This window comes from Callospermophilus lateralis, unplaced genomic scaffold (genome assembly GCF_048772815.1).
Source record: "Callospermophilus lateralis isolate mCalLat2 unplaced genomic scaffold, mCalLat2.hap1 Scaffold_592, whole genome shotgun sequence".
In the NCBI taxonomy this organism is placed as follows: Eukaryota; Metazoa; Chordata; class Mammalia; order Rodentia; family Sciuridae; genus Callospermophilus; species Callospermophilus lateralis.
The window spans coordinates 614,455-635,761 of record NW_027514558.1 but is presented as its reverse complement, the minus strand read 5'-3'; the positions used below and the strand labels follow the sequence as shown (position 1 = coordinate 635,761).

The following is a 21,307-nucleotide window of genomic DNA, read 5'->3' as shown; positions in this document are numbered from 1 at the left end:
TGCCTCACACATGCTAGGTGAGCACTCTACCACTGAGCCACAACCCCAGCCTGAAATTCACCTCTCTCTCTCTCTTTTTTTAAATCTAAGCTTGCAATTCTCTTAAAAGTCATTAGTCTAATCAGTTTAGTTATTTAATTGATTTTTTTTTCTTCTGGTGTTTGAACACAATCATTATTTAGTTTGGGGAAGTTAGGAGAATATAGAGTTAAAAGTAAGGAAAGAAAAAGCAAAAGTCTTTTGTTTTTTAGGTGATCGGAACGAGAAGATCAAAGATCAAATTAAGCAGATGATGGATGTCTCTCGGGTATAGTTCTTTGTAAGAGTCCCATAGTGCCTGTGAATTCTTCCTGTGCCTCACTTTTAAGAATACCTCTCTTTTCTGCAATTTTTAGACACAAACTACAATATCAGTAGTTGAAGAGGATCTAAAACTTTTACAACTTATGCTAAGAGCCTCGATGCCCACAAAATGTAATCTAAAAGGTGGGTTCTTTTTGAGAAGAAATTGCCATGTTGGAAAGACTTAAAATTTTATTGGAAAGATAAAGAATGGCTTCTTGCTTTCATGCTTCTTACTTTTCTTGGCACTACTCCCTCAAACAAGTTCTTAAGTCCTTGTACACATATAGAGATAAGCTGTTTTATCCTTTACAGACCAAATAAAGAAATTAGAAGGTGACTGCAATTCACTACAGTCTTCTAAAGTTGGACTGGAAGAGGAATGCAAAACTCTAAGGCAGAAAGTGGAGATTTTAAATGAACTCTACCAGAAAAATGAGATGGCACTACAAAAGTAAGATTTTCATTGTTTGTTATTGTTATCACTGTGTGAACTAATAGATAATTTTATGTTTTCTTAAGATTATTTACAATTTCTTCTAGTTGTAATAAGTAGAGATTTGTCTTTTTTCCTTTGTGTTTGTTTCCTATAAGTTGCATTTTTCTTTCCATTGTCAGTCTTAAGAGTCCTGAGGTAGTTGGAACCATAAACTAAGGCTGTGAGGACATCGTAATCAATTGTCAAATTCATATGAAGGCAGGAAGTGGTAAAATGGTATTAACAGTCACTGATGTGGAAATACCTCTCAAAGTTCTAGACCCTTTCTATGATCTCCCTATTTATTTTAATTACCTTTCATTGTGATCAGTTATGTAATTCTAATGTTTTGAACTTGTATCTCTAACTCTGGACCTTTAAAAATACTGAGTGATTTGGAATGACATGTTTTAGTAGAATAAAAACTTCAAAAAGGGATAATATTTACTTATTGATGGTACAAGTTTTGGACTTGAATATCTCAGATGTTCACACAAAATTGAACAGTGGCAAGGACCTTAGGAGTTATGATTACAGAAGTACTTGTTTGTAGAATATATTTATATATTAATCTTCTTAGTGTGGAGCTAGTTATTTTTTGAAAGTTCATTTGAAGTTTTTAATCCACAAAAATACTTGGATTCTCTAAAAATAGGTTGTGTCAGATTTTATTTGTTTGCACCTGATTTTACTCATATATATATATATATATATATATATATATATATATATATATATATATATATATATCTTGTAAAGCAAAGACAGACCTTCTTACAGACCTAACTATTTTTAGGTATTTTGACTTCTGTTGCCTAATTAATGCATTAAATATTGAAACCTTTCCATTAACTTTTCTAAAATTCTGTGATCTCCAATCGACCTTTTTAGAATCTCAAATTTTTGTTCAGGCCAGTTCTAAATTCCTGGCCTGTTTCAAAGAAACATTTCTCATTTTATCACTTTTTTTTTTTAAAAGAACACTTGTTTTCTCTGTCCCTACTAGTAATCTGAATGACCTAAATGGCAATTAATTTTTTTGTAATGCAGTTAAATTGTAGCACTATTTTTCTCAACTCCTCCAAAATTCATTCAGTCATCATCTGTGGTTTTTACTCTTTTTACTGATCCCCAGGTACTATGTTAGTTCATGCCTGTGTCATCTTTTCTGTTTCTAACCTAGATCATCTGTCTTCATTCTACATTTTTTATATTTGTATATAACTTATTTCAAATTCTTAGTAGTTTTCTCTATAGCCGCTTGAGTGGACTTTCTAAAATATAAGTCTGTCCATGTCAATATGTGCGTGTGGTTTATGAAGAATTTGCTTTCTATTTGATGACCTGTTCTTTTTTTCTTCCTTGTATCTTTTTAATAGTTTAAATATTTTTAATTATTTTCCTCATCCCCTGTATAAGCTTGATGTAATCATAAATTATAATGGAATTATAATTATATAATTATAATTTTATTCATCTTCTCATAATTTAAAGGCCATGGTATATATTCTGGATTTAATAAAAACCTGACATAGATTAATAGGTTTATTATTTTTTTTTATGGGCTTTAAGTAGCTCCTGAATCAGATAACTGTTGTGGCATTGTATGTTAGTACTTCATATACTGTGAACTCCACAAGACATTCATTCAATTTATACACATATTTAAAGTTTCTGTAGTTCTGCATTCTACACTGTTGGTTTCTTATTTGAAATTATTTTCATTCTATTTGAACATTGTCCTTTAATGATAGATTTGATTAGTGTATCAAAGGTAATACAAGGATAAACAGAGAATAGTATTTTATTCACTAAATATTGCTACCTTTATAATCTGTATTAGGTTGACATGAACTTCATGATTAGAGTTAAAACCAGTTTCCATTTTTAAAGGATCTTTCTTTTGGCTACTGAATTTTGACTGTTACTTAGTTTTAGCAATTTAAAAATATCCAATTAATTACCATCTGTTTTAAATTTTTTTTTAAGGAGTCCATTATCATTGTTTTTTGGTCTTATCCCTCTTCTAGTTTCTGTAGTCCTTTCTCTTTTTTTAACAGTTGTATTGGGAAGTGCCTAGGTGTAGTTTTCCCCACCCCACCCACTTTTCCTCTTGCAGTTATGTTGCTTGGGACCATTAAACACTTCTTGAATTTTCGAGTCTTTTTCTAAATGTTGATTTTACCTCATTCTCTCTTCTGATTATAATAATGTATATTAGAATTTGATTTCCCCTGCCTCCTACATTCTGGATTTACTTCTTCTGGATATTTTCTTCTGACCTATGTTAAAAGCTCTAGGATTTATTTCACTTCCCAAATCTGCTGTTAAAATCATTCATTGAGTTTAGGATTTTAAAAAATTCAGGGTTTAAAATATTATTTTAGTTGTAGATGGACACAATATTTTATTGTTTATAGGATTTTTTAAGAGAGAGAGAAAGAATTTTAATATTTATTTTTTAGTTTTTGGCAGACACAACATCTTTGTTTGCATGGGGTGCTGAGGATTGAACCCGGGGCCGCACGCATGCCAGTCGAGCACGCTACCGCTTGAGCCACATCCCCAGCCCGACACAATATTTTATTTATTTTATGTGGTGTTGAGGACTGATCCCAGTGCCCCACACATGTGGGGCCTGTGCTTCACCACTGAGCCACAACCCCAGTCCTATTTCAGTACTACAGCTCAAACCCAGGACCTTGAGCCATGTGCTCTACTATTGAGCTACCTCCCCAGACTCCTTGCTCTTTCTCATAAGGGACTAGGGTCTTACTGCTTTCCAAGCTGTCTTTAATCTCATAATTCTGCCTCTGCCTCCTGAGTATCTTCGACTGTAGGTAGGTCACCACACCCAACTATTTCTTTGTTTTATAGTTTCTAATCCTTTGACAAAATTCATAATCTTTTTTTTCCTCTTTTGTGGTGCTGGGGTTTGAACCCCAGAGCCTTGTGCATGCAAGGCAGCACTCTACCAACTAAACTATATTCCCAGCCCTGAAATTCATAATCTTGACTTTACTTTTTTGACTATATAAAGCACAGTGATTTTAAAACATGTGCGGATAACCCCATTAGCTGGTTTCCTTTTCTGTGGGATTTTTTCTCACAGAATTTTGTCTTATGGAGTGCCTGGTCAGTTTTGATTGGCCAACATTGTTGTGATAATTATAGATGAAATTTGAGGACTAAGACGAAGTTATCTTCTTATAGAAAAGTGTTGAGGTTACTTGAGTAAGATTGTCACTTTAAACTTAGTCAGCAATTAAGATAATTAAAAAATGACTTGTCTTTTCAATGTTTTTCAGTATTGTTCCTTTTGGATTTTTTTGCCTGTTCATCACTTAAGTGTGCAGTACTTTCTAATCTAAACTCAAAGGCTAGGGCTTTTATTAAGGGTCCCTTTATTGGTAGCCTCATTTTTTCTCTAAGCCCAGGAATTTAATGAAGGCTTGGTTCAGACTCATATCTTTGTGTTATCTTCAATAGGAGAAAAGTATCTTAAAGTGCCAGCCTTACTTGTAATTCTGAGATTCCTTTTTCTAATGGATCTTGGCCACATACATATATCTTCACTGACTTTTTAGCTTGGATCCCTTCAAACACAATTTTATATTCTTAGATGTTTTGATTGTTCTTAGTGCTCTCAGACTAACTCTTTGATAATTGGAATCAAAATTCTCTCTGTCCTTCAAGATTCAGTTTTCTCCATATTCTTTCTTAAGCCAGTGGGGAAAATTATTATATTCCTTTAGGCATCATTTATACCTGAAACAGTGAGCTCTTTTATTCTTTAGCATCTTACAAGGTAACTAGTATATTATAGCCACTCATAAAATACTTGCTGAAGAATTAAATGAGAAGCTATATAAGAATATATTATCCCCTTTTTCTATTTGGTACCAGTAATCCTTTTTTACTGTAGTTCTTCTGATTTATGGAAAATTAAGTTTCAAGTTAATTATCTTTTGAATTGGAAATATGGCTAAAGTAGTACAAAGATAGCAGAAAATAGTATTTTTTAAATCATTAAATGTGGCTACCTTTGTGTCAGTAGATGAACATCTTGAGTTTCATGATCAGAGTTAAAACTTGTCAGTAGATAATACTCTGATAGTGGGTCACTTTGGCTTCTTTTTCTGGTTGATAGACATTATCAAAACTCAGATTTGTCTTTTTGCTTAATTTACAATTCTTTTGAAATAAATATCTAAAGTGTGAAAAATGTTCTGTGGTTAATTGCATAGCTAAAAGATATATTCTAGAAGATTTTTTCTTTGACTGACTATATGGTACCAGTCTTGGATTGAGAAAAGAGTTCCTCCATGACAAAGATATACTTAGTGTCCTACCCATGGCAGAAACGAGAAAAGAATTATCCCCTGCTTTATCCTAATATGTTTAATTATGTTAGGTTGATCAGTCCTGATCTTCCACATTGAAGTAAAGTGAGTTTTTATTATCTTACACACAGGAGACTTGCCCTTGGGGCACATGTTGTTTTCACATTTATTTTATTTACTGGTAAGTAGAGAATTAAGAGGATAAGTTAGAAAATGTAAGTGATTTGCCAGAGTTTGATTTATGAAATTGCAGGTTTGAATTCCTATTTTATGTGCCTAAGCATTTTATAGAATTGTGGGAAGTGATATTCACAAAGAGAAACTTTTGATTTGATAACTGGTTTTCTTTTAGGAAACAGAGTCAAGAAGAATGTGAGAGACTAGAAAAAGAGCAGCAGCTGTCAGCTGCAGATGAAAAGGTGGTTTCCGCTGTACAGGAAGTTAAAAATTACAAGTGAGTTCAGTTTCTAAAGGAGGGTGTTAATGTCTCATGAATTAGTGTTAGCTTTCTTTTTAATTTTTTTTTTTACATTATGTAGATAGAAGAAAATAGCATGGAAGTATAAATAACGAGAGGATATGAACACATTCAATTCACACAGGAGAAAAGATAAATTTCAACTTAACAAATGAAAAATGTTAACAAAAATTTACTTGTACCCAATGGGCAAGACCATAGGGAACTTGGTCAATGCAAACAGTTCTGGGGGTTTTGTATGTTGTAGTAATTCTTTAAGAAATCAGTTTGCTGTGTGTTATATCAAGACCCACAAAAGTGTGGCATTTGATAGACCTTGGAAATCTTCTATGGATATAATTTGAAAAAAAGAAAAAGTTTTAAGGAGGAAGATATTTCTAGCAGAATTACTTGAGAACACACTGATGAACAGTTAAGGAAATTATAATTTATCAATTCAGAATCTCTAGCAATTAAATGATAAAGAAGTTATTAGTATTAGGTTTTTATTTTATTTATTTATTTATTTATTTATTTTTGGTGCTTTACTACTAAGCTACATCCTTAGACCTTTTTTTCACTTTGAGACAGCGTCTCAGTTGCATAGGTTCCCACTTAATTGCTGAGACTGACCTCGAACTTGTGATCCTCCAGCCTCAGCTTCCCAATCATTGGGATTACTGGCATGTGGCATTGCACCTGGTCTGTAGTATTAGTTTTGAACACACTGGATTCATATAACTTTAGAAATGTTTTTCTTATGTATGATAAAAGTCTTTAAAAGTATAGCTGATGGAATAAAGAGAAAATGATCAGAATGTTTCAAATTTTATTCAATTGTTGTAATTCTTAGGCGGAGAATTGAAGAGATGGAAGAAGAATTACAGAAAACCGAGCGCTCATTTAAAAACCAGGTAGTAATTAATACTGTCCTGTAGTTGCAGAATTCTTTGATATCTAATACAGACAATTATAGGCTATAATAATGAATCCCTAAAAACATTTTTTTAATGTGTTGCCTTTTTCAGATTGCTATGCATGAGAAGAAAGCTCATGATAATTGGGTAAGATTTTTTTCCCCTTTTCTTTATTTTTGCATAGCCTACCGCAACTGAATTTGAATATTTTCTCTTTAATAGCTCAAAGCTCGTTCTGCAGAAAGAGCTATAGCTGAAGAGAAAAGGGAAGCTGCTAATTTGAGACAGAAGTATGTGATTTTTGGTATCTTACTGTATGTTTTATAGTGTTTTAAGGTTATGCTAGATATTATCTATGATTGCTGTTTCATAATTCAGCCCATTCTTTCTCAATATTCAAGACTACTGGAAATGACCCAAAAGATGGCAATGCGGCAAGATGAACCTGTGATTGTAAAACCAATGCCGGAGAGACCAAATTTACAAAATCCTCCTCGGAGAGGTAGGGGGCACTTTGTAAAAGGAGCTATTTTATTTCTTGGTGCAGAATGTATGTAAATTACTTTTTATTTCTGTGTGTAATGGTTATGAAATAATCTGAATGATTTGCTAAAGCGGGAGGTGTGGGGGTTGGTGTCAGGGAGAAGGCTGCCTTAAAGTAGTAACACGGCATTGTTGTCTTTAGGTCCACTGAGCCATAATGGCTCTTTTGGTCCATCCCCCGTGAGTGGTGGAGACTGTTCCCCTTCACTGACAGCAGAGCCAGCTGGGAGACCTCCTTCTGCTACTCTTAATCAAAGAGATATGCCTAGAAATGGATTTGGTGAGCATTCACATGTTGCTTTATAGTAAACTGCTTCAAGGTTTTGATTTTTTTCCCTTTTGAATATTCTAATGAAAACATAGAATTTGGGCCTGTACAATATATAGAAGATAATTTCTTACTTTATCTTAGTGAATGTTTTCTGTAAAATCTGTTCTAGAATAGAAAACATTTTTTTTTTCCCTGGAGGTCCCTGTATTGTTTTTTCTTTTAAATTTTACACTGTGAAGTGTAAACCTTTATCTTTAAATTAAATCTCTATGGTGTTCCTTTTCCACATATTATAAAAGTAGCCTTAAACTTTATGTAGCATACATATTTCCAATATGAAATACTTAGTCTTATTTCCAATTCTAAATAGGACTGTAGTCTTGGTAAGATTGGAAGTCAGGTTATACAGACTAAAGAAAAGCCAACTTACACATACTTCAAGTCTGTAGCTTAAAGTTTAGGACCAGTACGTATTAATTTGCTGTTCTATCAACCCAAGGCAGTTCTTTATTTTACTTAAGTCTCTTCATAAATTGTGATTTATGTATTGGGCAACCCATTTTTTTAAAATATTTTTAATTGTAGATGGTGTGGTGCTGAGAATCAAACCCAGTGCCTCACACATGCTAGGCAAACACTCTGCAACTGAGCTACAACCCCAGCCCCTGAGCAACCCATTTTAATGTTGCTTTCTAGTTATTGTTGAACCCTGACCTGTCCACCAGTGGTTTATTTCTTCTGAAAAATACATATAAGGGCTCTGATCTTTTTTCCCAAGGGTCAATGGATGGACCTTTACCTCGTACTCAATGGTCTTCTGAGGCATCTGGGAAACCCGTTGCCTCTGGTAAAGAGACCAAGTAATTTCAAAGAATCTGTAATTGTGGATGCAGGATTTTTATTCTCTTCATGTTAGAATAAGTCTGAATCCATTCTTTGATCTCTAACAGACCCAGGATGTGGTCCAGCTCACATGAACAGCAGCTCCAAAAGTTCTTCTCCAGCTAAGGTGACGGATGAGGGCAAGGTAAGTTCTGTAGTTACTGTGAATCACGTGGTGGTGCAGGAACATGTTGCTTTCCTACAGTACTTGCTCTTTGCTTTATCCTTCTTTGTGTTCTATTTGTACCATCCCATTTGTTTTTTAAAAAGCAAACTGTTCCCCAAGAACCTGAGACCCCCTCAGTTTCTACCATTACTTCTTTAACTGAGCATCCAGTTGGAGTAAGTACTTAGAGGTTGAGAACTGAATTGGGTTTTATTCTGTGCATTTCTGGGAAGGATATTCAGAGCATGACACTGATCTTGTTTGCTTTAAACTGCATGCAATATTGAGCTTACTTTTCTCCTTGGAAATGTGGCTTAAGTGTGTACAACTATAATGAACTACAGAAGGTGAAAAGTTATCACTCTAACTTTATATGGTGTTTTGTGTTGAATGTTCTAAGGCAAAGTAAATTCATTATAATTTATATAATTCATCATTTTTATTTTTGTTTGGAAGAATGCTATTTAAGAATTCCTCCATTTGTGCAAACCCTATTTTGAGTGATTTGAATTAGATTGGTATCAGATTTTCTGAAAGTGAAATACTGTTTCAGTGCAACAATGATAATCTGAAATGACCTCTTGAGCCAGTCCCAAGCAATGGTCTCATTTGTTCACATAAGTGCATTTTCTTGTAACTGTGTTGCTATTATATCTGGTAGGTCTTCTGCAGCTCTATAATAAAATAAATTTTTAATTGTTTAGTTTCAAACTCACTACTCATAGGAAATGATAAATCAATATCTCAAATGGTGTACAGTAAATGAAAGTAAATATTAAAGCCTTGTCTTCCTAATTTGTGTATATAGCATTGTGTTGGAAAATACTTCTCAAGTTCCAGTGTATACATATTCCAGGAATATACATCTCTGGAGCAATCTAAGGGCAGCTTAGATAAGACCCCCAAACCCCTTTGTAGTAGAAGATTTAAAAGAGAGCAAAGACCCGTTGTTATAGAGGAGTAGAGGTGGGAAAAGCATGGCTTGCAGGCAAACCTGGGATTGAGACCCTTTAATATGCAGTGTGGCCTTCAACAAATTATCATAATCCATTTGCTTTTGTTCCCTCTTACAAGACAGTCTACTTAAAGATCTCAGAGGTTGAATAATTATGAAAGACTTACTGAAGATACTCTGAATAGTAGCTATTATTACATGGGTAAAGAATGTATTTTTCATTTTATTCTGTTCATTCTTAATATGGAAGTAATGAGCTATTGTGATGAAAGGGAAGTGATGGGGAGGAGGGGGACTCCCTTTGAAATAGGTTGTAGTGAATACAGCATGACATACTGGTCAGAAATCACCTCTGTTAATAACCTCTGCCAGTCCTCTTGCCTTTCCCTTTCCTGAGCAGATATAATCACTAACAAACTGCTCCCTCTTGTGGAATCCTTCTAACTTCTGTAAGCTGTCAGTGGGAATACACAGGAGGGGTGGGTAGAGTTTTGTTGCACTGATGGTGTTCTCTGGACAGGTGCCTGTTTTGGTTTTAGCTTTTATCGGTGTTGGTACTTTGTCTTAATACATAGGAATTTTAAAACTTTTAACTTCTTTAAAATCTTAAATTGCAGGTTAATATGGCTATGAAAGGGCCCCCTCCTTTCTCAGGGGTACCCTTCATGGGCCCCCCTATGGAACCCCCGATGCGACGGCCTCCACCACCTCCCTTTTGGTATGGACCGCCATTTCAGCTCGGTGGGCCTTTTGGGCCTCGGCCAATTCCTCCACCATTTGGTATGATGATCTGAACAGTAGTGATTGACTTATAAATCACATTCATCTTTCATTTCTATTGCTTGCTAAAACAGTTGGTTGCTATCTCAGGTCTTAACAATGAAAGGATACAGCTGAGTACATTTTAACTTTTCCTCCAGTTTTTTGGGACATATGGGACACTACATAATCTTATACTGAGATAGGCAATAGCTATCTCATAGACAAGGATAAGGGGCTATATAGAGAAAAGCCAGAAATATTACTTCTGCAGATGTTTGTTGAAAATATGTTGATATGCACTGCAATAGATGAAAAGGTGGATGAGACACATGCCATAACTTAAAATTTTGTCACAGATATGAAAATCCTATAACATAAAGTTTGTAATCACCCATACTGGAATCATAGGCAGTAGGTTATAGAATATAGAAAAGGAAAAGTCAAACCCTCCTTACCTTGAGAAAAGTCAGAGGGAAGTGTTAAAGAGGAGGATTTAACAGTGACCTAATAAATGTTGCTGATTTAATTAGGTGGCTGTGGAAGGCCTTTTCCAGGAGGGCATGCACCTTGATTCTGATGGCATGTGTAAAGTCCATGCTGAAATACTTCATGAATTTTTAATGGATACAGTAATAAATAGTGGGATTTCCTTTTATCAAAATTTCTTTGATGTAGTAAAGTTCTTATTTCATAATCTATCATCTTGTCATGGTAATATAGTACTTCCAAATATAAATGGAGCTCTTGTGAGATAGAAATAATTCTGCAATTATATAGTAGGGAAAGATAAAAGATAAGCCTGGAGCTAGGTAGAGCCATGTTTAAATCCTTAATATGTTGCTTCATGGCTGGTTGGCCAGGCTATAACCTAAACTTGTTCCATTTCAGTTTGCCTCATCTGGCAAGTCAGGATGTTCACCAGTTGATGTTCTAGGCTTGGGAGAAATTAAAGACTATATTAACATACTTGAAATCACCCAAGTTCAGAAATTTCTGGGTATTTACATAACTTCCTTTTTATTTTCCAGGTCCTAGTATCCGTCCACCAATAGGCTTCAGAGAATATGCACCAGGTGTTCCACCTGGACAATGGGATTTGCCTTTTGACCCTCGTGATTTTTTTCCAGGACCTGCACCATTTAGACCTTTAGGCTCATTTGGCCCAAGAGAGTACTTCATTCCTGGTGCCCCATTACCACCTCCAACTCATCGTCCCCAAGACTATGGGCCACCACCTGCTGCAAAAGACTTAATGTCTTCAGGCTTTAAAGATGAACCTCCACCTACACCCGATTCTCAGAGTAGTGAGGGCTGTTCACAGGCCTTAAAACAGGGCCCATAAAATTAACCTCTGACACTTAGTCAGAAAGTGGACTATGAACTATTCATTGTGTTGAAGGATTATTGGCTTCAAAATATAAAAGTTTATTTTAAATGGTTTATGTTTTTAGAATGAAGCTGCCTTGGTGCAGTATACATTTGGAGCCAAAATATTTTCCCCCTAAATATCCCCCACTTAAACTAGAGTATCCTTCCAACTTTAAAATATGCAATAAGGAATACCTTTGTTTTAGTTAATGTAGCATATACAATTGCTAAATGGTTTAGAATGTCATAATTATGGACATTTCCTGTGGAAATGCTTTAAGAACATGTATTTCCAGTATCCTATTTTTAGTGTATTCCAGTTGATAACAGAGAAATGGTGTTTTATAAGCTTGATTTTTCTCTTTAAATATCTGGTCGCAGAGACTGTTACGCTAAAAATGTTTACTCAAAGATCATAAACTTCATTTTCCTTCTTGCTGAAGTTCTTTGTTGTAATAGTTCATAAAAAATTGTTTATTAATATTTCCCAAGTGTCTGTTGATTCATTGGATCGTCATGAGACTTTGTGCCATTGGGGAAGCATGTAAACTCACTCTCAGAACTGAAGATGGTGACTTGGCAGCATATTTCCTGTTGCTCACTGTTAAGGAGGCTGGACCTTGGTCAACTGTGGACTTATACAGAGGAATTTCTTTTACTTGTGAGAAGTCTTGTGGCTCTATTTTTGTAGCACATTCATGTACTTTTTTCTAACCACTGTCCATGTGAGAATGGTTTTCTGAGAATGAGTTTACATTAGTAGCAAGAGTTGTTTGACCTGAAGTTCTACTGCTTTTGCCAGTATTGCATTAAAACAGTAAAATATAGGGTGGTATGTTGTGTCTATAAAAAATAAGGAAATTTCTTTTAAAAAAAAATGTGCACACACACTCTTCTCTTTCCCATACCTTGCCACTGATTTTCAAGGAATATGATAAAAAAATTAGAAAAGTATAATCCTCTAAGAATGAATGAAACCCTAAGGCTTATAATGTCCTTAATCAGCAACTATGGGCTGAATTAAATTCTTTTTTTTTAGATACTCAAATATATTTTATTTAAAAATCAATTAAAGCAAGTCCTGAATCTGTAACTACTGTCTTTAAAACAATGTTCCTAAGAACTAGCTCTCCAGAGCTGTAATTTTAATTACAGCAATTTTAACAGTACATTTTAAGAGGTTTAAGATTTAAATAAAATTATAAAAGCCTGGTACTTTTGTTTACTGCTAGACCATATTCTTCCATTCTTTAAAGTTCTAGAAAGTAATAGGATTGTTGGAACCTAGAACATATCATTGTTCTTTTTATGTCCCCTAAGTATTCTCAAAATAGGGGCAAAAGCTTCAGTGTGAAACAAAATCTCTGTGAAACAAAATCTCTAAACTACTGAAGATGACTCAGAATCAAAAAGAATTTGAGTCCGTTAGGAAGAATTCAATCTACATAGCTTCCATTTAATATCAGAAGCAGCAGCTGTGTGTAAGAGAAAAACCATATAATACGTTATGCCATTTTTAGCCATGTAAAATAAAATTTAAGTCACAAACACCAATTTTGAATGTATCTTTCAACCTCTACAGGACACATGGCAATGCTGAAGTTACTATAACTTCTAATTTTAAAATAGCATTTAAATAAAGGTGATGTCAGCTAGGAAGATAGATTTTCAAGGAAAGGCAGATTTATTTTTTTATTCAAAGCAACAGTAGTTTTCCCTCTAAAGCCTTTTTTGTATTTATTCTATTAGTAAGCTATAATGTGTTCTACGTAGTTTATCTGAGCAGTTCTGAGCCCACCCATAATTTCCTCTCCTTATATCCATCTGATTGTACCACTTCTGTAGCAAAGCCCAAGGTAGCTGCCCATATACCGGTTGTGAGAGAATATTGTCCCTTGATTCAATTATACTTTTGTATCTCAAAAGTTTTAGAAGTCCTCTCCAGCAAATTGTGTTTGAGTTTAGTTACTAAAATCATTTCATTTGTGAAGCAGTAGTGTTTCAACCTGAAAGTATTACTGCTATAGTTGTAATTATTGTCCAGTGACTCATCCCCTCCCACACTAGAAAGTAAATTTAAACAACTAATTTGTGAGATACAGATTGTTTTGTGTTAATTGCTTCAAGATAAAACCACCTTTTTTGGCAGGGGAGGTTTGGTCATTCAGGTCTGAATTAAAGCTAAGCTAATGACAATGTTCAATTTAAGTTTGTTTAATGCTGATGAAAGACATTCATACAAAGCATCCTCTTTTTTTTCATATAACCCCATTCTTTGGTGGCAGCTGGGGTTGTGGCTCAGTGGTAGAGTACTTGCCTAGCACAGGCAAGGCCCTGGGTTTAATCCTCAGCATCACATAAATAAATAGAGGTTAAAAAAAAAAGCATTCTTATGTGAAGGATGCTAAATGTTTCTTTATATAAATTATCACTTTGAGGGGCTGGGGTTGCGTGTGAGGCACTGGGTTTGATCCTCAGCACCACATATAAATATAAAGGTACTGTGTCCATCTACAACCCCAAAAAAAAGGTTTGTTTTTTTTTAAATTATCACTTTGATATACATGTTTTATAGTCTATGAAAAAACAGAAAGAACAATGTATCAGTTTTGCTACATTTTAATAGTAGATTTTAAGGGAGCAACTTCAACATCAGTAACATCAAACAAAAAGGTACTGAGTACTCCACAGGGTACAGAGTGCTGCCAAGCACCTTGGAAAGTTTACATGACATGGAGAAGATGAGGCCCTTCTCTTGAGAAGTTTACAGTCTGGAAATTTTGACTACTCAGAGTTTCTGTTGAGTGAACATTTTATTAAGGCAAATTCTTCATTTCCTAGAACTACTGTAGACTGAACTATTTTTGCACTTGTGAAATTAACCCAATCCAGATGAAAGAAAAGACTAAATTTGGTTGAGAATTCTTTCAGGCTCATATCCTTTTATTAACATTCATCTAGTAAACAAAATTGACCTAACAGACAACTGAAAAATTAAAGACTAGATCTCTTGAAGTGCAAGGGCTAAAATTACTGTTATTCATTTTAAAAAGCAAACAGATGGTATGATTAGGGTTTACACTAGTTTAAAAATAGGCCAAGTATTGCATTCCCTTCATGCATTGTTCATTTAAAATAGTGAATATTAAAATACATGGGTTCTACATGTAACCCACAAAAAAGCTCCTCACAAATCTTTATGTTCTGTGTATCAAATATCCACCTTGTGTACTATGAAAGTTTTATTTATGTCTCATCATTAAGTTAAAAGTAATGTAAATGGTGAAATTATAATAGGCTAATGACCTGCATATTTTCATATGAATGTCAATATATCTAAATAGGAAATAAATGGCAGTTGTATCTACCTATATTAAAAAATAGAATATCTTTCCAGATTTTGCATACTCATCACTTTATAAAGACAAGGTATGCAGGTTTTAAGGTTTCACAGTCAGTTGTCAGAAAAACAGCAGTTGTTCCTGCAGTATCTCATTAGCATCTGACTCAATTATTTTTAGATGACATGATTTAAACCCACCCAAAAATTTGTAATTATTCTGAGAGAGATGGTTTTAATGTTAACCCTAGAATCATTAATGTTAACCCTAGAATCAATAGCAATGTGATGTAGAACAACTAATCAACATGACTAAAAATATGCTCACTTTCAGAAAAACAATCTGGTCATCTGGAAAAAAATCACAGCTACAATCTGGGGGGGCACTCCCATATAAGATATTGATCTGGTCAAGGCACACTATTTCTAAGTAGAACTATCAGATGAGGGTGAATTTAGGCCAGCTCTAAGGAACAGCCTATAAGACAGACCATAAGTGATCCAATTTCCTTTCAAAGCAATCTGGTACTATCCTATCCACTTCAATTCAAAAGTTTGAAGTTAATTCAAATCAAAAGACCATATTGGAGCAAAAGTGAGCAAATGTGTAAACTCTAGCACATTCTTATTGCTGTATTTTAAAGTTTGAAGATGAGCATACGTACCACAGCAGTATTGTTCCAGGAAGCAGGGTAGGAACAGTGGTAAATTAGGAAAAAGACTATTAATTGCACAATTAATAGAAAAGTAAAAACATGTTTCAAAATCTACAATAAACCTTGTATCCAAAGGAGTCATAACAATGAGGTGCTGGACTTTAGTTCTGTGGTACAGCTTTGCAAAGGACTCACTGGCCTATAGGTACGGCTCACTTCCTGCCTCCTGAAGGATGAATATGCTACCCAGAGCTATGATGGTTTGTACTGAGTGGTAAAATTCACAGAAATTCCACATTACTCATGTCAGAATCATTCCTTGTGCAAAGTTTGATGTAGATGAAGATAAAGTGGTTTCTTGGTCAATAACTGCAATTTCTTTCTTTTAAAGTCAGTGGGTTTCTTGTATCTGTAACCACAATAGAAAGATGATTGTTTAAAATACTTTGATGATTGATTTACTCCAATGTTACATTCTAGATAAGAGGGACTAAGAAGAAACATGAACTAGTAACCATTAGTACAGTGTGAATCCTAAATGTATATCACTTACAGTTCTATTACAATTGGCCCAGGTTTAATCTCATCCATCTCCATGAAAGCAAAACACTTGGTGCTGGTAAACCTTTTTTTAGGCTTGTAGTGTTTGAATTCAAAGAAGATAGCTGCACCTAAGGAATTAAAACAAACCACATAAGCCAGAGACCACACATTTCTTATGTGTCACCAGAAGCCTATGATTTTACAAAGTAACATGTGTCAAACAGTCTGATGACACAACTGTTGATAACTCACTGTGGCTGTCACTCCAAGCTCATCTACCATGTCTGAGTGACATTTCTCCATATCATTTAATTCTACAAAGTACAACAAAATTGTATAGCAAGAATGTAAGTTATGTACACAGGTAGAATCATAAACTACCAAAGAATATAAAATATTAAATACCACAAGAAAAACAGAAGTTACTTAAGTATCAGCAGTACCTATAAAAATGGTTTCAATAAGCACCTATATTAGAATAGAAATTTAAAAGAGTTCCTTTGATATTTTATTTCTCTCCCTCCTGAAACCACCATGCCCAGATTGTCCTTTCCATATTCTTACAAACTAACTGCCAGTTATAGTATCTTTTTACCCAAAGCATCTTATTGAAAGAAAAATAATAATTCCTTAACTGTTAGAAAGTAATCATTAGGTTCCTAAAAGGACTTAAGGTAATTATTAGAGAACCTGCTTCCTTAACTCTGTATTATGAGAAATACTTCCCTGTCAAATAATATTTAACCACATTATTACACAACTAGATAATGCAACTGCTAATTCTCATAATTAAAAAAAATGTTGATTTGACTTTCTTTAAGTCAATATTCATAACTATGTGACATAAGATCTTGTTTTAAGTACACTATCAACACAAACCCAGATAAGTACTGTCCTTAAGAAGTCCTTAAGAAGTCAGTAACTGATAATTACAAAACTTTGGTTAATTTTTCAATATGCTTCTGGAGCTCAATGTCCACATTAAAATGAACATGTGTATCTTCTTTTCTTGAAGCCACAGGAGTATCTTGCACAGGAGTTAAATCTATGCCATTCAGATCTGGAGAAACAAATAAGTTTCTGCTTATGAGCATTCACATATACAGACGGAAAATCTAGAAACTGCAAAGGTTACAGTTCCTAAAGAGGCATGGAAAGAGCTGAGAGGAGATTCTCAGGCTAAGAGATTCCTATTTGGTGTGAGCAAGTATGTGAGAGTTGTTGAAGTTCATAGGGTATGTGGAGAGAAATGAATATAGACTGGATAGGAGACCTCATGAAGGGGACAAGGAAGCCTTTACATGGCCAAGTGGACAAAACTTGATCTTCATAGTGAAGTGGTAAAAAGAACAAACATGTTTTCCTTAGGGAATAGTCCACTATATTTTTCTATGCAAAAAAAAAAAAAAAATCTGGAGTATATAATTTGCCACAATGGAGCTCTACCACCAATTTCTAACTTTGATCAAGTATATGGCTTATTTAGAAAAGCCTTTAAACCTAACCTTATCATAATTTCCCTGTTAAGAACCAAAAATGGATGAGAACAGCCAACAAAAACCCTTTGGTTAATGAATAATTTTTCATATATATTATCTAAATTCTGGTTATATTGTTTACAACATACCCTGAATTTACAACAACCAGATGGTACATTATATATAGTTTTAATTTTCTGGGTTTTAAAATCTCAGTTTAATCAAATTCAACATGGACTCATTTAATAACTCCTCAGTGTTTATGTGTTATTCATTTATGTGTCTCAAAAAGCTCAAAAACAATTTAGTACATTTAATAATTAAAAAATATTTACATAAAAATATTTCAGTTTAACATATGCAAAGGTAACTTAACATTTACAACATCATTAAATATTTTTGTGTTTTAAGTATACTTTCTGAATGAGTATGCAGTTTTACAAATGGTCTATCAAACAATGTAAATATTTTCCAGTATACTATATATTTGATAACTAGTAACATCGGAATTTAAAAGTGTACCAGTATTAGTGCTGTGGATTAGGTTCTTTAAATAAATCTTTTTCTTTGTGGTCATATTTTTCTTTTAATTAGCACTAATGAACCCATGGATCTGACTTTATTTCTGCAATTGATAAAAGTTCCTCCATTTAATTTCAGCACCGATCTGTTCCTTTGGTGCAAAACCACAGATTAAAATAAGCCATTTGTACTAACTATAGTTATTTCTGTAAAATGGTATCATTTATTCCTTAATCACATCTTCATCCCACGGGATTGCTCTCAGGGCATGGATGTTATGGACGCACCCTACTTCCCTGTCCCCTGATTTTCATCTGCCTCTGTAGGACTCACCTATGTAGATACCTCAGTAGCACAGGAAGAAGAGGGGCTGAAGCAGGAGAGATGGGAAAACAGGACATGGGGCTTTGTGTAGAAAACTACACACCCATGGAAGGTGAGGAGTGCTATTGTTAATCTACATCCTGAAGGCTGTAGCTGCTGTTAAGGACAATGTGTATGTTTAGTCCGCACGTTAGCTGGAATCTGAAGAGCAAAAATCTATACAAACTCAAAAGCAAGTAGGAAATATATTTTGTAAGTCTTTCAGAACTATGTTCTGTTATGATCTCTTCTAGGATTTTGCCTCATTATAGAATGCATTAAAGTAAGTTGTCACATATACAAGACCATCCCCTGTCAAAAACTTTGTCCCATATGAGAAAAAACATAATGCAATTTGCCAGTTATTTACCCTTTACACTAACTGTAATATAGGGATCAATGCACTGTCCAGGGTCTTTCAGACCAATTTTCTCAATCCTGATAGTGAGTAATGTCATTCCTGGTTCTGATGGCAACCTTGGTAATAAAGTACCTGGCAACAGAGAAACCTCAATAAAAGATAGCTCCACCAATATTTCAGAGTAAATACATTGACAAACAGAAGATATAGCCTACCTCTTAAGAACTAGCTAGGCATTATGTATTTTTATGTCCAAAATTCATGAACATCTGATTTATACTTTTTTAGAAAAATATTTAATTTTACACATAATATATCTGCATTTCCCAACCATACAATCACCTTTAAGCAGAAATAATAATTTCTATAATAATAGTGTATAGTATGTACAATAAAAGTTTGTTAAAAACATCACTTGAGGAAGCCCAATTATACATAATAGTATAATATTCTCACATAATATTTATATTCCATATGTACTTCTATATTATACTCAGCATCTTAATATGAAGTGGTAGAACAAAGACAAGAAAAGCTTTTAAAATACTTGTTATTCTGTTCTAAAGTCTGAGACATTTAATATCAGAGTTGATCAATACATTCTTTCCTTTAGTTACTCCTAATAAAGAATAATTTACAATTTGATATTTATATTTTAATTTAACTATATAGTCTAACTTCTATTCTTCATTCTATTTTGTATGATTTATTCTAAGAAAGTAGTAATATACAGACTGCCATATAAAAGGGCCATTTGTATAACTGAACATTTTCCCCAAAACCAAGTAAAATTTTTGAAACTAAAACCCACCCAGAACAACATGACAACATTCACCCACCAAGAACATATGAAGGAAGAAATCAACTGTTCAGTATGTTCCCTTTTTTGAAACTACCAGTAGAGAACAGATGCAAATAAGCTGATTTTAATCAAGTATGTATACAGAACCTCAAAATACATTTAACAAAAGATTTTGGTTGATGTTTTTCAAGTTTCTATTCATCAATGTGTTATGCTATTTTTAATGATGAGTTATTTGAAATACATGAAGCAATCAACACACTATATTTGAAAATACACATTTGATTGATGGCAAATGTGGCTTGAGGAAATTTTGGGAGGTGATGGGAATGTTCTGAACTTGTATAGTGGTGACAGATGCAAAACTCTATAGAGGTGTCAAAAATCAATGAATTTTATTCTTACAGAAGGGAAATGTTATGATATACAAATTATACCTCAACAATGCTGTTAAAAATGTATTACTTTCTAATTTAAACAAATATGAAGACAATACAGACAAATGCAAGAATGGGAAGGCCTGGAGGCTGCATTCCACTGTTGCATTAACAAACCTAAATGGGCTCAGGCTGATATCATTAAATATATACATAATACCTTTTTTATGCATCTTCTTTGATTGACAAATGAGGGTACTTTTAGAAGAGGGGGCTTGTACCTGGACATCTGGGATGAACTTCAGAGAGCTAAGAAACACCTCTGAAATTTTATGAAAAATGTGAATATGTATACATTGATATTTATATACATACATATTCACATGTATGTATATCATATATGAATTTTTCTGCAGAAAAGTTCATTCTATTATGTAGTACATGGCTGTATAAATATGCTACAGTTTATGTACAAATTCTTGTGTTGATAGATATTTGAATTACTCCAAGTGTTTGGATATAGTTAACAAGGCTATTATAAATACTCTTCTGAACATCTTCTGGTGCCCATAAGCACCCATTTCTGAAACAGAGGAATCACTAAGTCACCTGGCATGTTACCTCTGCTGGGAGCCATCAGCCAAGTAGGTATGACAATTTCCTTGCCAGCTACTCCCATGCTGTCTAGTGGAAGGACTCCTGAAAGGTGACCTTGCTCAAGGACCAGGGTGGATCCGTGTTTAGGGTGTCCCCGGTTTAGCATAATAGGAGATTAGAGTGTTCCCCCTTTAGAATAGGGCATATCCTGCTGCCTGAGTTCCTCTTGAGTTCTTAGGGTCAGACAGTATATTTGGGAGACAGAAGCCCAGTGGAGTGGTGGATTTGGGCAGAGAACCTGGATTCCCCCAGAACGTGTTTGTAGACGGCCGGTGTGAGTTCGGGAATAAAGAATTGCTGTTTGAATCTACAAGCTGTGTGGTGGCTCGTGATTTTGTGCCCAGCCAGAGACTGCAGCAACCTCCATACCTACTATGTAATGACAATCCATTTCCCAAGGTGGTTGTGCCAATTTTTATTCCTAGCCCAAGTGCAGTAGTGTTCTCATTGCTCCACTTCCTCATTAGGTACTGTTTTCTCAGATTCTTCATGTTAGCCAATTTTGGTATAAAGAGATCAATCATTTTAATTTGCATTCCTCTGAAGATTAATAAGGTTGAGCACCTTTTCAAATAAATCAAATAAATGATTTCCTCTTTCTGAAGTGTGTTCAAATATTTTGCTCGATTTTTTATTGAGATGTCTATCTTATTGAGCTGTAGGAGGTCTCCATTATTTTGCTGGACAAATGTTTTACAAATAGCTTCTTAGTTTTCTTTTATAA

At 34.2% G+C, this 21,307-nt stretch overlaps 1 protein-coding gene across 1 annotated transcript in view; it reads left to right on the top strand.

The window, feature by feature from the left end:
• LOC143388547 (transport and Golgi organization protein 1 homolog) overlaps window positions 1-12,141 on the top strand; it is a 40,159-nt gene extending 28,018 nt beyond the window's left edge. Inside the window, exons 16-29 of the mRNA XM_077108350.1 lie at window positions 252-307; window positions 396-486; window positions 658-796; window positions 5,516-5,617; window positions 6,474-6,534; window positions 6,649-6,684; window positions 6,760-6,827; window positions 6,939-7,039; window positions 7,223-7,360; window positions 8,130-8,198; window positions 8,302-8,378; window positions 8,504-8,575; window positions 9,972-10,134; window positions 11,145-12,141. Of these exons, the coding sequence (XP_076964465.1) occupies window positions 252-307; window positions 396-486; window positions 658-796; window positions 5,516-5,617; window positions 6,474-6,534; window positions 6,649-6,684; window positions 6,760-6,827; window positions 6,939-7,039; window positions 7,223-7,360; window positions 8,130-8,198; window positions 8,302-8,378; window positions 8,504-8,575; window positions 9,972-10,134; window positions 11,145-11,458 (1,487 nt within the window). The 3' untranslated portion in view covers window positions 11,459-12,141. The remainder of the gene's footprint in view (window positions 1-251; window positions 308-395; window positions 487-657; window positions 797-5,515; window positions 5,618-6,473; window positions 6,535-6,648; window positions 6,685-6,759; window positions 6,828-6,938; window positions 7,040-7,222; window positions 7,361-8,129; window positions 8,199-8,301; window positions 8,379-8,503; window positions 8,576-9,971; window positions 10,135-11,144) is intronic.
• The last annotated feature ends 9,166 nt before the right edge of the window (window positions 12,142-21,307 follow it).